The 15,060-nt window shown below is 34.4% G+C and overlaps 3 protein-coding genes across 3 annotated transcripts; all 3 read right to left on the bottom strand.

Moving 5' to 3' along the window:
- Nucleotides 1-1,727, bottom strand: LOC18609669 (vinorine synthase). Its single transcript, XM_007044902.2, has one exon. The coding sequence runs from the start codon at nucleotides 1,593-1,595 to the stop codon at nucleotides 297-299; it is 1,299 nt and encodes a 432-aa protein (XP_007044964.2). The 5' UTR covers nucleotides 1,596-1,727; the 3' UTR covers nucleotides 1-296.
- On the bottom strand, nucleotides 2,925-4,678 carry LOC18609668 (vinorine synthase). Its single transcript, XM_007044901.2, has one exon. The coding sequence runs from the start codon at nucleotides 4,628-4,630 to the stop codon at nucleotides 3,113-3,115; it is 1,518 nt and encodes a 505-aa protein (XP_007044963.2). The 5' UTR covers nucleotides 4,631-4,678; the 3' UTR covers nucleotides 2,925-3,112.
- LOC108660776 (vinorine synthase-like) lies at nucleotides 8,290-9,849 on the bottom strand. Its single transcript, XM_018115142.1, has one exon. The coding sequence runs from the start codon at nucleotides 9,771-9,773 to the stop codon at nucleotides 8,478-8,480; it is 1,296 nt and encodes a 431-aa protein (XP_017970631.1). The 5' UTR covers nucleotides 9,774-9,849; the 3' UTR covers nucleotides 8,290-8,477.

The following is a 15,060-nucleotide window of genomic DNA, read 5'->3' as shown; positions in this document are numbered from 1 at the left end:
TGATAGAAAAAGAAATTAGATTACAATAATAGATTAGGTCTAATATTATCCTTAACAACAACAACAACTCTTTTCCTAACATAAAGAAAAGAGAACAAAGAATGTACATCTGCGCCATAATATGCAAGAGAAAATAAGAATCTTTCTGACAAAAGAAAAAAGGAAAGAAAATAAGAAATAAAATAGTTTAAGATTAGAAAACCCCAACACGTCGAAGCCGATGTTGTCACTAAACAAATACTGCAAAGAATATCTTCAACTTCACTATTGGACAGAAAGATAAGAAGTTAAATTCTTTAGCAGCTTCTTGGGGAAACAACATATGCAAGCAATACTTCGTCGCTTCCAAACATAGCCATATCTTCTTCCTTTAGGCTGACCCAAGCCTCTATTCCATCCCCAGATACAGTATCCATGAAAACTACTAGATTCTTAAAAGTAAGGCTAGCAGAACCCACCCAAATGGGTTTCCCCCAACCAAAGTCAGCTTTATACATAGGAAACCTGCATAAACTAGTGAAGCTAAAGGAAACAATCTCTCCTCTGATGAAACTTTCAGCTCTTTCTTTCATGAAGTCAAAGTAACTCTGCCCATCTTGAAGTTGCCGAACAAATTTCATGTCAAGTTTTCTTATGGAGTCCCTTATCTGGTAAACGAGACTACAACAATCTTCTTCAGAGTTTATGGATGGAACTGTCATTGCAATCCGGTAAAAATTGCCAAAAGAATGTTCTGCTAGCGGCGGGTCTAGTCTTGGGCGTAAGTTTACTGCATGAATGATTGTGTAGAAGCAGTTATCAGGGATTGGTTTTGCTTTGGTTGCAGCAACAAAACGGCTCCATATGAAAGTCGATAATGCCTCAATGCGTGATGGGCCTTTCTGGTTTTCGGCACTTGCAGTACTCTTAGTGTATTTTGCTTTGATTTCCTGTATTTTAGAGGCAGTAAACACAAACCTCTTCGTTACAATTCCTTCTGTTGATATGCCAGTTCTCGGTTCAAATCCTAATGTGCTCTTTGGAGGGAACAATTTGGCCGATGCAAATTCTGGAGACACTATGTAACTCTCTCCACGAGCAATGGCTGCCCAAGTATTTACAAATGTGAAAAACGACAGGGCATCTGCAAGTTTGTGAGAAATACATACACCAATACATATGCCTCCAGAATCAAAAATGTTGAATTGGATTCCTAAGGGCAATTCCTCAGCATCATCTAGTACAAACGGAAGTAATTTGTTGAGTTCACTAGGAGCAGGGTTTTCTAGGATATCTGAAAGTTTGCACTTGACTTGGGCTTCCAAAAAGGGTATGCCCTCATCATTGCAGTCTACAAGCCGATTATCCTTAATCCGTCCGGCTAGTGGGTAAAAATAGGATAGGGCATTGGACATGGACTGTTTAAGGTGGTCGGTAATCTTGGTTTTGTTTACTTGGATATTGCATTCGGTCATCGGGTAGAATAGAACCAAAGGGTTATAGACGGGCGGAGATATTTGATCAAGAAAAGAGAGTTGGTAATGGCGAAGCTGATCAGGGGTTGGGGATGATGGCTTGATAATCTCTTTGGACATTACTTCAACCTCGAGCTTCATCTTTGCCCCAAGCTAACTTCGTGAACAAAGTATACTTTGCTGATCTCTGTACCGTCCTGTTCCTACTTAATGCGGCTCCATATCATACATATATTTATATAGATGTTAATGAGAGAAAAAAGGGTCAAAATCCCAAAATTATTTGTGAGGCCAAAACTCGGCTGTCATTCGAATGAATGGACAGCATCAATTACATAACAACATACACGCTCCTGCACGCAGTAAAAGCTGTAGATTGGGATTTTCATGTCCTATAAAATTTGTAAGGTACTGCACTCTATTTCAGTAGGCAGGCTTGAAGTAAACCAAAACTTTAAGTATATATCAGTTGTCCACTTGAGTAACATTTTGAAGCTTGTCAGAGAAGCTGGATTATCTTACCAACCACTACTATCTTAGCTTAAACTTGCATTTTGTGCGTGAAAATTGACATTGTTCTTCAATTGCGTAGCAACTTCGTTATCCAAGCATTTCTTTTCTTGCAGCAATTGTCTGGTTAACCAAACATGGTAGAATATGATAGGGGTAGCGTGCTTGCTGCTCTCAAGAATACAAATAATATGACTATAATAATTGTAGTAGTTCTAAGTATTATATCTTCCATAACAGGATTAATTTGTCTATCGACAAGACATAGCTAGGAAAGAAGAAAAGTTGTAGACTAATTGTTAAAGTCATCACTCATCCCCTTGTACCTAATGAATTTCACATCGCCAGAATGTTTTCTTGTCAATATTAAACTTATCTTTTTGACTAAATATCTCAATTTTAGCGATCTTGTTAAGGTAGATTGTTTGAAAGATATTTTGGCGTGACAGATCAAAACATCTCTGGAGATATCTTCTTTTAATATTTGTCCAAGCGTGAGGTTGTTACTCCAATGTTTCTTGAGCTAATCAGGGAGCAGAATATTTCTTGGCTCCTGGAATTATTACTTCTTGGCTATTGTTTACAGAATTTACTCCTCGCATTTCTCCGAATGTCTAATAATATTCACTTACCATTTGAAAAAAATGAAGCTTCCGAACTGGGTGAATTTACCATAAATTGGTTCTAATTTTCAATTTATGCGGCAAATTCTCCTTTTTCTTTCTTTGTTGTTATTATGCATGACTTGCATCTCATTAGAAGTATTAGGTGTTTTAAAATTCAAAAGAATTATTTTTAAAAATTGACCTCCAACCACTATATTTTCAACATGTCAACAAACAAGGTACGTAAACTCACACGCCTTGATTTCCTAAAACATAAAAATAAAAAATTATAACTTATTTTATTTCATTTGTCTTTGCATTAGACAAGTTGATTCAATGCATGTCATTTATTTTTCATTTTTTTTATTTACATTGGACATGGCATCTAAAGATATTAATACCACTTCAAAAAAAGATCAAAATCCAAAAAAAGAAAAAAAATTAAGTTTTTAGTTTCAAACATTGAAGCAAATATCCATCAACCATTTGCAAGAAAAGCATGGAAGCAGATTCGGAAGTAGAGTAAACTAAAACCCACAAGTTTTAAGCATCCGGAGCTGAGCAAACAAACGCAAGCAACTCCTCATCACCTTCGAACCTAGCCATGTCTTCCTCCTTCATATTAATCCAGGCCTCAATGCCGCCGCTTGAACCTGTGTCCATGAAAACCACCAAATTCTTGAAGGTGAGGCTAGCCGAGCCAACCCAAATAGGTCTTCCCCACCCAAAATCGGTTTCGTAAAGAGGGAACCTGCATAAACTGGTAAAGCTGAAAGAAACCACATCTCCTTTTGTGATTCTCTCAGCTCGCTCTTTCATAAAATTCAAGTGTCCGCTTCCTTCCTGAAGTTTCCTCACGTAATCGCCATCTATCTTCCTTATTGCATCTCTCACCTCGCTCACGATGCCAAAACACTCTTCCTCGGAGTTTATAGACGGTATTGCTATCGCAAATCGGCTGATATTACCGAAATAGTACTCTGGCAATGGCGGATCCATCCTTGTGCGCAGGTTCACTGCGTGAAGCACTGTGTAGAGCTTTTCAGGGTCAGGTTTTCCGTGAGTTGTAGCCATGAAGCGGCTCCAAATGAAGGTTGAAAGTGCTTCGATTCGTGTGGGCCGCCTTTGGAATTCTCCATTACTTGCACCATCATCAGCATACTTAGCTCTTAGTGCGGCAATCATTGAAGCACTGAACACGAACCTCCTTGTCACAATCTTGTCTTTAAAAATTCCAGTGCTGGGTTTAAATCCGGATATGCTTCTGGCAGGAAAAAGGGTGGCCAAATCAAATCGTGGAGGGACCGTATAACTGTCCCCACGCGCAGTGGCAGCCCAATTATTAAGAAACATGATTAGAGATAATGCATCTGCAATTTTATGAGAGATGCAAACGCCGATGGCCATTCCACCACAGTCAAATATATTGGCTTGAATTGCCAAAATTAAATCTCCTACGTTATCCAATTCATAAGGGAGTAGCTTGTTGAGTTGGGCAGGCTCGGGTTGCCTCACGACATCTGAAAGTTGGCACTTTACTCTGGATTGAACGAAAGGGACGCCTTCATCGCTGCAGTCAATGAAGGCATTGTCTTTGACACGTCCGGCTAAGGGATAAAATCTAGTTAAGGTCTCGGACAGGGATTTCTTCAGCCACTCGGTTCTATTGAAATTACCCACATTGACATCACCGTCTATTGGATAGAAAAAAACCATTGGCATAAAAACAGGGGTGGCAATTTGGTCAAGGAAGGAGAAGTGGAGATTTCGAAGGTGGCCAGGGGTTGGAGAGGAAGGCTTAATAATACCTCTGGCAACGACCTCGACCTTCATTTTGGCTTTTAGTCTCAAAGAGAAGTGAAGATTTGGAAGGTGTTTAGGAGTTAGAAAGGTGCCTGCTTGGCATATGGTGGAGATTGCCTCTAACTGCCATCTTATATAGTGCATGCACAGACAGGAGCCAGAAAGCAGATGCATGTGGGTTTTAGTAACATTATTCTCTAAGCAAAATCGAATTTGCATTTTGTAGTCAATATAGCAGGTTAAGTGGAAATTTCTCATGAATCTCGAAGCCCCGGAGACTTTGATTTAATTAGCATTCAGAATGAAAGACGCGGATTTTGCATATTGAGATTCTCAAGTGGTACATAAATCGGTAGGTCTTTTTGCATATTCAACGCACTAAATTAATTTATTGACCAAATCCATTGCACCCCTTTTCAATTGCTTAAACATTCACTTCAAGTTTAAAGTATACGCTACTCCCATCCCTGTGTCACATTTTCTGTCTCTTTTTAATTTTCACGGTATGGCTCTTATGTCAGGTTGAGGTCAGTCTAAGCTAAAACTTCACTCTAATTGATTACTATATCATCATTTTGTATATATATATAATTTTGGGGGTTATATGGCCTAATTGAGAGCTTATATATCTACTTGCTAGTCCTATTGCAAAGAACATAAACATTAACACATAATGAATCATATGGTAATTAATGATCATTTCATAAAACGGCCCATCTATGTTAATAGACACTTTCATTCTTTGGAATGGTAGCTATAATTTGAGTCACCAAATTCTTTTAGAAGATTTGGCAGAAATATCCTCCTTGTTTTTTTCTCGTGTTTCTTGGCCCAACTGCATATCCGATCTTCCTCACCAACATGCCATATACCTGCCCAGCCATCTGTGCCTTACGATTGCAATACTTACCCCAGGGGTTAGAGGGATTAATGTCAAAGAGCTAATTACATGCAATCCATTAATTGGAAAGGGAAAGGCAAACTCTTAGCCATTGGTAAGCAGAAAAGGCCCCAAAATCAATGGATGATCAATCATATACACATATTACTATCAAAGAGAAGGAAATTCAAACCAACAAGCCTAGATGGGGGGTCCTTTTCCTTTTCCTTTTCCTTTCCCTTATTTACTTCTAGAAAATCATCACTATGACTTTTCTTTCTTCATTCTTTTCGTATGCTAAAGTACTTATCCAAAATTTGGAAGTGGGCATTGCTATTTTAAGTAGCAGGCCACGGATTTCAAAAGCAGAATGTCAAATTAATAAAGCATTGCCTGATAAACGAAGGATAGATATAATATATGTATGCATATATGTATGTATATAGCCCAATTGCATTGCAGTGACAAGGATACGTGCGGTAGAGAACGGTATTGGTAGAAAGATTTGATTTCAGCAAATGTGAACCATAGCGTTGGTGGTTAGTTTATTATATGGATATATATTATTAGAAAAAACTTGAATTTCTAGAAACACTATGTTGAAGAATAATGATTGTTCCATTTCTTAGAAGCAGCACAAAGCTGAATTTTATTCATATTATCAACTATAAACATCTTATAATTAATTGTAAAATAAATTACTCATTTGGTTACTTAACTTTTGAAGAATTTGTTTTCAATTAATTTTAAAATAAATTACCCATTTCATTATTAAACTTCTCACTCGATTTTAAAAAATTACATTTTAGTCATCAATAATTATAAAAATCAATATTTTCATCCTTAGACTATGAGAAGTTAACGTTAATCTACGTGACCATAAGGGAACCCCTAATTCCCTGAATTATGATGAAATATTCTATCTTTCAAAAAAAATTAAGTAATCAAAATATTAAAAAGTGATTTTTCAAATTGGAATGATAAAATAACTCTTAAAAATTAAATAATCAAATAAGTAATTTACCCTTAATTCCATTCTTCGATTAGAATATGCATCTGATCAAGATTCATTCGGGTTATAACTTACCAAAAGTATTAATTTCAGATTATTTAGCTGACTGAGGTGTTACCTTCTGCCCTGCTATCTCGTCATAATCCAGAAATAGCAACAAAATCTAAACAAAACTTGAATTCTCGCATTCAAGCAATATTGTTTAAATTTGAAATATGCTTTATTTTCATCTTTCATGAGTATAAGATACAGGATCGCTACTCAAGTTTACTTATAATCAAGAATCTACCACCATAGATAAGTCTCTTGTTTCCTCCAATAAGAAATTCCAAAGAACCTCTACCTTCTCAGTAGCACCTCAATTTGACAATGTTTTAAGCTGACTTGCAGGTGATATAAATTGATTCTTCATTCTGGCAGATAAATTAACTGTTTCCAGATTTGGGAATGTACGTGTACTATCAAACCTGTTGTCAATCAGTTTATTTCCCGACAGCCAAAATCTTCATTGAGAGCAAGGAATACACTATGCATTGTATTAAAGCATATACAGTAGATGAAATCAGCTTGAAGCTCGGAGCAAGCGGACTAACAAAAACAGAGAAGATCTCATCTTCATCTTTGCATCCTTCCCCACTTAAAAAAGGGCTCTCAAAAGTTACCCACCTCTTCAGAATCTGTTGCCGCCCATCATGGCAGCCAACTGAATGAATTAAACAAATTTTATTACCACTATATTTAGGTTATGAACATATTGGTTTTCATTAAATTTGAACTTACTATCGACGTTCTTTGGTGTACCCTTCAAGTTTTAGAAGGAATCAAGAGTAGTAATCAACCCCCTAAAGACTTGGGTTTATTAGAGGGGGATATTTGGTTGAATTCTTGGACTTGGAGATATGAGGAACTAAAATCTAGTTAGACTTCTTCATCTAGATTCTTTTACCAGCTTGGATGCAATAAAATGCTCTAATTTCATGCGCCGACCTGCTAGATTTAGGTCGTCATTAATGGAATTCACCTGTCTGAGCAGTCCTTTTGTTGGACTTATCATCACTGCTCAGGCTTTGAAATTAAAATTGGAGATCCTGTTAGGCAAAAGTATAACCTTGCCATAATCGGTAGTCAATTATAAACATAGTAGATTCGACTTGGGAAAATAATAAAGCTAATTAAGACAGGCGTAATTATTTCACCATCAGAGAATAAATTTACCGGCCTATGCATGCAGTTGTTTAGCAAGTAATTTAGGCCACAAACTGGATTAAATTTAATTTATTAGAAATCGTAGGTGATTATAGCTCAGAAGTCAGAACCCAATCTGCTTCGAGGGTTACAAGCATGAAACTTGTCAACGTTCAAAATTGTCTAAATACGGCCCGTTTGCTTATTTCAACGATATTTGCTATTGAAAACAGAAAATCGGAATCAACCAGGTCAACTTTCTTCTTGTGAGAATGTGATAAGAAGAAGGGACAATATCAACTTGGAGTAAAGCAAAAGGCCACTTCGTAGTTACGGTTCGATCAGCAAGGGCCAAGGGAAACAGAAGACTTTTTCTTGTTTGGGCCCACTAATAATATCGGCCGAGAAGAAAAAGGACCTGTCCCCTGAGGAGCAAAGATGAACTCTTTCTAAAAGTTGGAATCTCTTTATTATTTTACCCTGAAACAGCATATCAAAACAACTGGACAGAGCATCAATGCTAGCTTAAACCCAGCCAAAATCAGGAGGGGATGGAAGTCAGTCACTGGACAAAATCTCAACCAGGAGGAAAACCGTAGTGAGTCTATTTCAGCAATAACCTTTTAGGAACTGTTTCCCTTGGCTACTATCTAGATCACATTGTGTATCGGTAAAATTGTTGATTTATTCAGGATTCTAATTGACATCGAAAGGAAAATTAAACAAAAAAAAATTTCATTTATAATTAACTTTATTTTTTTTTATAATTAGAAGAAAAAGAATTCGAACTTACTTTTTAGACAAAGAAATTATACACCAACTAATAAGTCAAATGTTCGAGTGCAGTCTTATTTACTACTTAATTACACAATAGGCTAATAAATTAAATAATAAAATCTCAATGCTTTTTCACACTTACAAAGAAACAAGATAAAATGAACCAGCAATGAATTTTTTTTGCCATTTGATTCAGATTTCAGTCCCCAGAATCCATGAAGCTACTTAGCTCTGACTGGCTTCGTGAAGGCCTAAAACCCAGAAGCTTTGACGTTAGAAGTTGAAGAAACATACGAAAGGAACTCCTTGTCAGCTTCAAGTTTAGCCATGTCTTCCACTTTCACGTTGATCCATGCCTCAATTCCATCTCCATATTTGGTGTCAAAGAATGAACACAAGTTCTTGAAAGTCAAGAGAGCAGAGCCAAGCCACACAGGCTTTCCCCACCCAAAGTCAGCATCATACACAGGAAACCTACACAAACTGGTGAAGCTAAAGGTGACCACCTCTCCTTTCATGAAACTTGCAGCCCTGCTTTTGATGAAATTTAAGTGTCCGTCAGTTTCTTGAAGCTTCTTCACATACTCGGCATTCACTTTTCGAATTGCTTCTCTCATCTGGTTCAGAATGTCATAACATTCATCTTCCTTATCCATTGATGGCACTGCAATCGCTGGTCTGCTGATATTCCCGAAATGGTGATTTGGAAGCGGCGGATCCATCCTTGTACGTAAGTTCATAGCATGAATCACTGTGTAGAGCTTTCCTTGGTCTGCTTTTTCTTGAGTCGCAGCCATAAAGCGGCTCCATATGAAGGCAGATAAGGCCTCAACGCGAGTTGGACGCCTGGCATCGATGCTGTTGTTGTCAGTGTATATGGCTCTGATAGCTGCTATTGCAGAAGCATCAAAGACAAATCTCCTACACACTAAATTCTCCTTTATAATCCCAGTCCTCGGCTGGAACCCAGAGATATCCTTTGGTGGGAAAAGGGTGGCAGAATCGAACTGAGGACTTATTATATCAGTGTCACCACGAGCAAAAGCTGCCCAGCAGTTTAAGAACATGAAAAATGATAAGGCATCACCAACCTTGTGCGACATGCCAAGGAAAACTACCAAACCGCCACACTCAAGGTAGGTGACTTGTACCATAGCCGGTAACGCAGTGGCTTCATCAAGCTCAAGAGGAATGAACTTGTTGTGATTATTTGGATTTGGATTTTCAAGAATATCAGAAAGGTGGCAACTAGCCTTAGCTTCCACAAAGAGAGCACCTGCATCGTTGCAGTCAATGAAGGCATTGTCCCTGACCCGCCCTGCCAGCGGGTAGTACACAGATAAGGCCTCGGATAAAGATTTTTTTATCCTGTTGCATTGTTCTAAGTTGCTACCACCATGTTCTTTGGGGTAGAACATAACCAAAGGCATGAAAATTGGGGGTTGAATCTGATCAAGGAAAGAGAGTTGGTAATGACGAAGGTGGTCAGGGGTTGGAGAAGAGGGTTTGATCATTTCTTGGGAAAGTACTTCGATATCAATGTTCATTTTTGGTGTGTAAAAAAATGGCAACTCAGAATTGATGTGGTTACGTAAAATGGAAATTGGATATCTGCACCCACGGCTACCAAACTGGGGTTTATATAGAGGAGATAACGATACAAGTCAAGCAAGATTATTGCTATTATATATATCTTATAATTGATAGAAAGGAAAATCTTGGAAAATAATAATGTGAAAACATGCAACTTGTGGGCGGTTATTGATGTCGTCTAAAAGCATAATAATGAAATTATTGGCGGGCAGGTAATGCTGACATGATTTCATTAGAACAATCGCTGTTTGAAACTTCTGGCATTCACAACTTAACCCAATAAACTTTCAGAGAATTACCCAATTCCTCTCATCCTTTGGTACATGCATTGCTTACAACAGATAAATTTACGAAGACAGAAAGGTATTCAAAGATAACCACTTCTTTACCTACTCTGCTTTGATTAAAATATATCCAAGCGTACCATTTCAATTCAAAAAGCTAATCGGCAATTAAGACCACATGTTAAAGCCTAATTTGATAGATGAATAAAATTAAGGATTATATGCATCCAATATACTAAAAAATTACTAAATTAAAATTTTATGTATTTATCTGGTATTTAGTGGCGAAAATAAGCTTTTTGACCTCGAATGTGAATAGAGATCAGTTCCCATGGACCATTGAGGAAGAATAAAATTAAGAGTGCCAAAAATTCAAAAAGGAATATTGTACAAAAAAACATGAACCGCCGTATATGTGTAGGTATGTCTAAAGAAAAAGTGAGGTTTGACAATACTCATATTCATGCCATTTGGAGGATTAATTGTATTTCCATGATTATGATTGAATAATGGCTTTGCATCCAGCCCTTTCTGCATCTAAACAGCACTTTTTTTGTCGTCCTCCAACTTAATTCCCTCTTCTTAGTCAAAATCCTTCATTCTCTCCCACGGAATCAAGAGAATAAGTGAGGCATTCAAGTATGACACGGTTTACTAGGGGCAATTGACTTGAAGAGTAGGGTTGTTTTCTGTAATTTAAGAAAAGGAGTATTTTTTGCAGCAGGAGATGCATGTATGTACGGTTGTACTTTGTTAACGGATGTCAATTATTGGATCTAAGTACTATAATACATGTGCATGTCTGTACATATATATGGGTACTAAAATAGGAAGATATCAAATTTTCAATTTTAGCTTTTCTTTAATATATAGTTTTGAATTTACAGTATAATACCAACTTCCATCTAAACGACCACAATGATTTAATTTACATTATCTTATCACAAGCTTTTCATTTACAACATGATAAAATTCTTGAATATTGTTAATGATGAGTTTAGTTGGTAAAGCCTCACTTAAATCCAATATAAGAATTAATTCCTTTCAAATACTGGACTTGGGCAAGTGGGGGACAAGATCCAGGTGCTTAAATATTAAACTGCATTTCTTAAAAGAGTTAATCCGCTCTATAAAGTAAAGGAGTTCCAATTAAGTTTATGGATCATACTGACGGTTGAGCAGTTCAACATTTTAAGAAAACTCCCACACAAAAATTTTTTCTTCTTTCTTGAATAAACCAGAATTTCTTCAATGAAACATGCTACAATACAAAGTTAAAGGAAATGGAAGGAAAAAAAGGAAACTAAATAAAACTTTTTTCTTTTAGTAAAATGATTTTTTTTTTTTTTGAAAAACAGAATTGATTTTATTTCATTATAAATTTACAAAAGATTATCACATACGGTAGTGAGGCAGCTCCCAACTGAACCTACTGCCCATTGACAAGAAGAGAAATCCTTATCAAGAGTAATCCAATAGCAATCAATTGTAATGATGTGCACCACTGATCCAACAGCTTTTTGAGCTTAAACCACGTGACCTTCAAAAGATTAAGTTCAAGTTACTAGTAGTGGTAAGCTTGGATTGTTATATAAGTCTTAACAATCACATTCAAATCAGATGTAGGATGTTAGATATCACAGTGCAATAGTTAATAATTTGAAGAGTATTCAAAACTGTAATCATCATGTATAAATTTAAATGATAAGGTCCATAATATTATATATATCATACAAAGTAGGAGAGCTAAAGGATGATCATACCAAGTAGCTGGTAGTGGTACTAATTTCAACATATAAATCTCCCACTAATTACTCAAAGCATATCTGCTTAAGCTAAATGATTACAGGTGCAGCCAATTAATTATTTATCACATTGTTTTTTTGTTCCTTAATTTACGTTGCTATGATTACATTTGTTTTGTACAAAAAATCTTAACCCTAATAGTTAATTGGATAAGCTTTATAGATCATTTCCGGTATATATCCATTATCACTTGTAAAACGAAAAACCCATCAGTTTTCAACGCTTCTTTAATTATAAATCAAATTTCCAGTGGAAAACCCTAAAAGGCCAAAGCGCGTCCTATCGAATCGATGAGACAATAAAAAGGATATAAAATAGTAATCTTGGCTGATGTTACCATCAGCTGTCCACATCTACGGGGAGATTGCAAGCAAACAAAATTGTAATGGGCAAAACTATTCAGAGAGTAATATTCAATACACACGACTGTAGAGTCTTAATCAAACAAAAAAGTGATCATGATGAAATTGAAAGGGTAGTTTTTATTATTAAATTACTAGAAGAAAAGAAAATCGTGAATTTATCCAGAAATTAAAGAAGGACAAAACTGAATCAAACTCAATCTTCTGCGAACAGTTCAAACATTTTGCTTAGTGCTCAAGGTGGCCAACGGGGAAGCACTTTCTGCTACACGTTTTTGACAAAAAGAAAGCGATTAGTTGAATGATACATCATACACGTACATTTAGCTTCAAATGTCAATGGACTATATCCAATCACAGTATTTTTATATATGGAACCAAAGCAGCTAGCATCAGGATTCAAGCAATGGTGGTTAGTGATTGCTGCTTGCTAATTAATGGTTGCCCTAGAAATTCAGATTACTTCTCTAACACTTCATTTAGTGTTTGAATGTCTTGTGCTCTTAAAATTGAATTAGCCTTCAATTACCTTTTTTATTATTGAAGAGGTAGTAGCTTTCATATATTCTGTGAAATTTTCTACTTCTAGATGTCTCAAATTTCTGTTCCTTGTAAGCTTTAGTTGATGTTAGGATAAACTTTGTGAAGGATTTTTTTTTTTTTTTGAAAAGCAACTTTGTGAAGGAGTCAACATATTTAATGTGTTTTGTTTATTATTAAAATAAGATAACACAAATTTGAACCTAACTCTTTCAACAAAATAATTTATACAATGACGAACTCAAGATTTTGAATAAAAAGTGATTAAAGGGTAATTATAAAAATAATCATACAATATATATCAAGTTTTATACACGTAATTAAAAAAAATAAAAAATGAAAGGTGACGACCATCACCACCTATCATCCTCTTGATTTCGTTTTCTCCTTTGAATATATATATATATACTTATCCGATTGTAACTAGTCGTTAACTATATATTCATTTAAGATTAACATAATCTATAACTATATTTAAAGGAAGCCTCGAAGGGCCTCCTTGCTTGACATTTGGTAATATTACCTGAACATATGATTATTACTTTTTCTTTCTTTTTCTATGGTTTTTTAACAAGTATTATTAAATATTAAGTCATATTTAATAAATATTAAAATAGCAATTGAAATGTAATTACCTTTTCTTTACATTAAAAGTTAAAAAAATTTAAATCCAACTATTTACTTAAGAAAAAATATATACATGTCAATTACTGAATCAAATTATATAATATAATTTTCTTTATCAAATTAAAATATACCGTTGTTATTCATAAAAGTTCAATTTTAATTTTTCTAAATCTTAAATTTTAAAAAATAAGTTTTTTATATTTAAATATACTCTCCATTTTTCACTTTCTAAAATAAAAAATGCTAACTAATAAAATAACAATTTAAGGGAACTTAAATATATCCATTGACATAACGATAGTTTTCATTTGCAAACATGGCAAGATGGAGAAAAAAGAAAAGGAAAAAAATGATGGACTCATATATAGTCTTGCTAAGATATATGTATGCCCTTAGGTAATGTTTGGTATAAGAAAAATGAGAGCACATTTCCTGTAATGTCCCCAATTAAATTATATTACAGTGTTTGTTTTATAACAAACTACTGTAATGAATCACATTACAGCCAATGAATATAATGTAATAGTAGTCTAAAACCAATGCAATTAGATTGCATTGCACTATGCAATGTTATCAAAGATAAATTTACCTTTTAATTTTGTTACTTTGTTAGAAACATTTTATAATTTTATAACTTGTTTTTTTATATAAATTTCAATGATGTCTTTTTATTATTCTTAGTAATTATGGTGACTGTCAATAAAATTTATATTATCTTTTAAAAGAAAAAAATAAAAATAAAATATATAATATAGAAAACTATATTAAGAAATAAAATAAAATATATAAGATTATAATAAAAAATAAAATATATGATATTAAAAATATATTTAAGAGATAATATGATATAAAAATTAATAATAAAAAATATAAATAATGGTGACTACAATAACAATAGTTATATATTTTGTACATGTCAATGTACACCAACAATTAGATATGATAATATAATTATTATGCATATTTATTTTACAAAGTATTCTCAATTCAATTAAAAAAAAAAATTATCATCCTGAACCCATCGCACGGGCAACAGATTAATCTTAAGAAGAAAGATTCTTACATGCATTCAACATTTTCATTGTTCGTATGATTTTCAATGCAGAGTTAAAAAGACAAGTTGATTTGGCTCTCATGTTTTTTTGTTATATGTGATTAGACTTATGTCCAGGGGATAAGTGGATGTTCAACATATGCCAAGTCAAAACCATGCCTAAAGTCCAAACAGCCGACTTGCATTTTTCCATTGAAAATTACTTTATTAAGTTGACTTTTAAAACAAATGATGCAGCAAAAATGTTGACTTTTATTATCCTTTCACTTACTTTGCATGTGGTGTGTTGTTAAAAATGTGATTGCTAGGTATATAATTGCTGAGAATATAATTTTGCAGCATTTGGTATAAGAAAGAAAAGTGATCATTGTAGGGAATGTGATTGCTGAAAAAATTATATTATAGTGTTTAGTTTATAATCTCTTTATTGAGAATATAATGTAAATTGACAAAATTAACTTTATATATAAAAAACATATAAGTTGAATAAATTTATAATTTTTAATATAAAATTTGACTTTTTAACTTTAAACAATTAAAATAATAAATAATAAAAATTAAAAATTAA

The sequence above is a fragment of the Theobroma cacao genome, chromosome 2 (genome assembly GCF_000208745.1).
Source record: "Theobroma cacao cultivar B97-61/B2 chromosome 2, Criollo_cocoa_genome_V2, whole genome shotgun sequence".
Lineage (NCBI taxonomy): Eukaryota > Viridiplantae > Streptophyta > Magnoliopsida > Malvales > Malvaceae > Theobroma > Theobroma cacao.
Note: the sequence above shows the minus strand (reverse complement) of the source record. Positions and strands in the feature narration are given on the sequence as shown.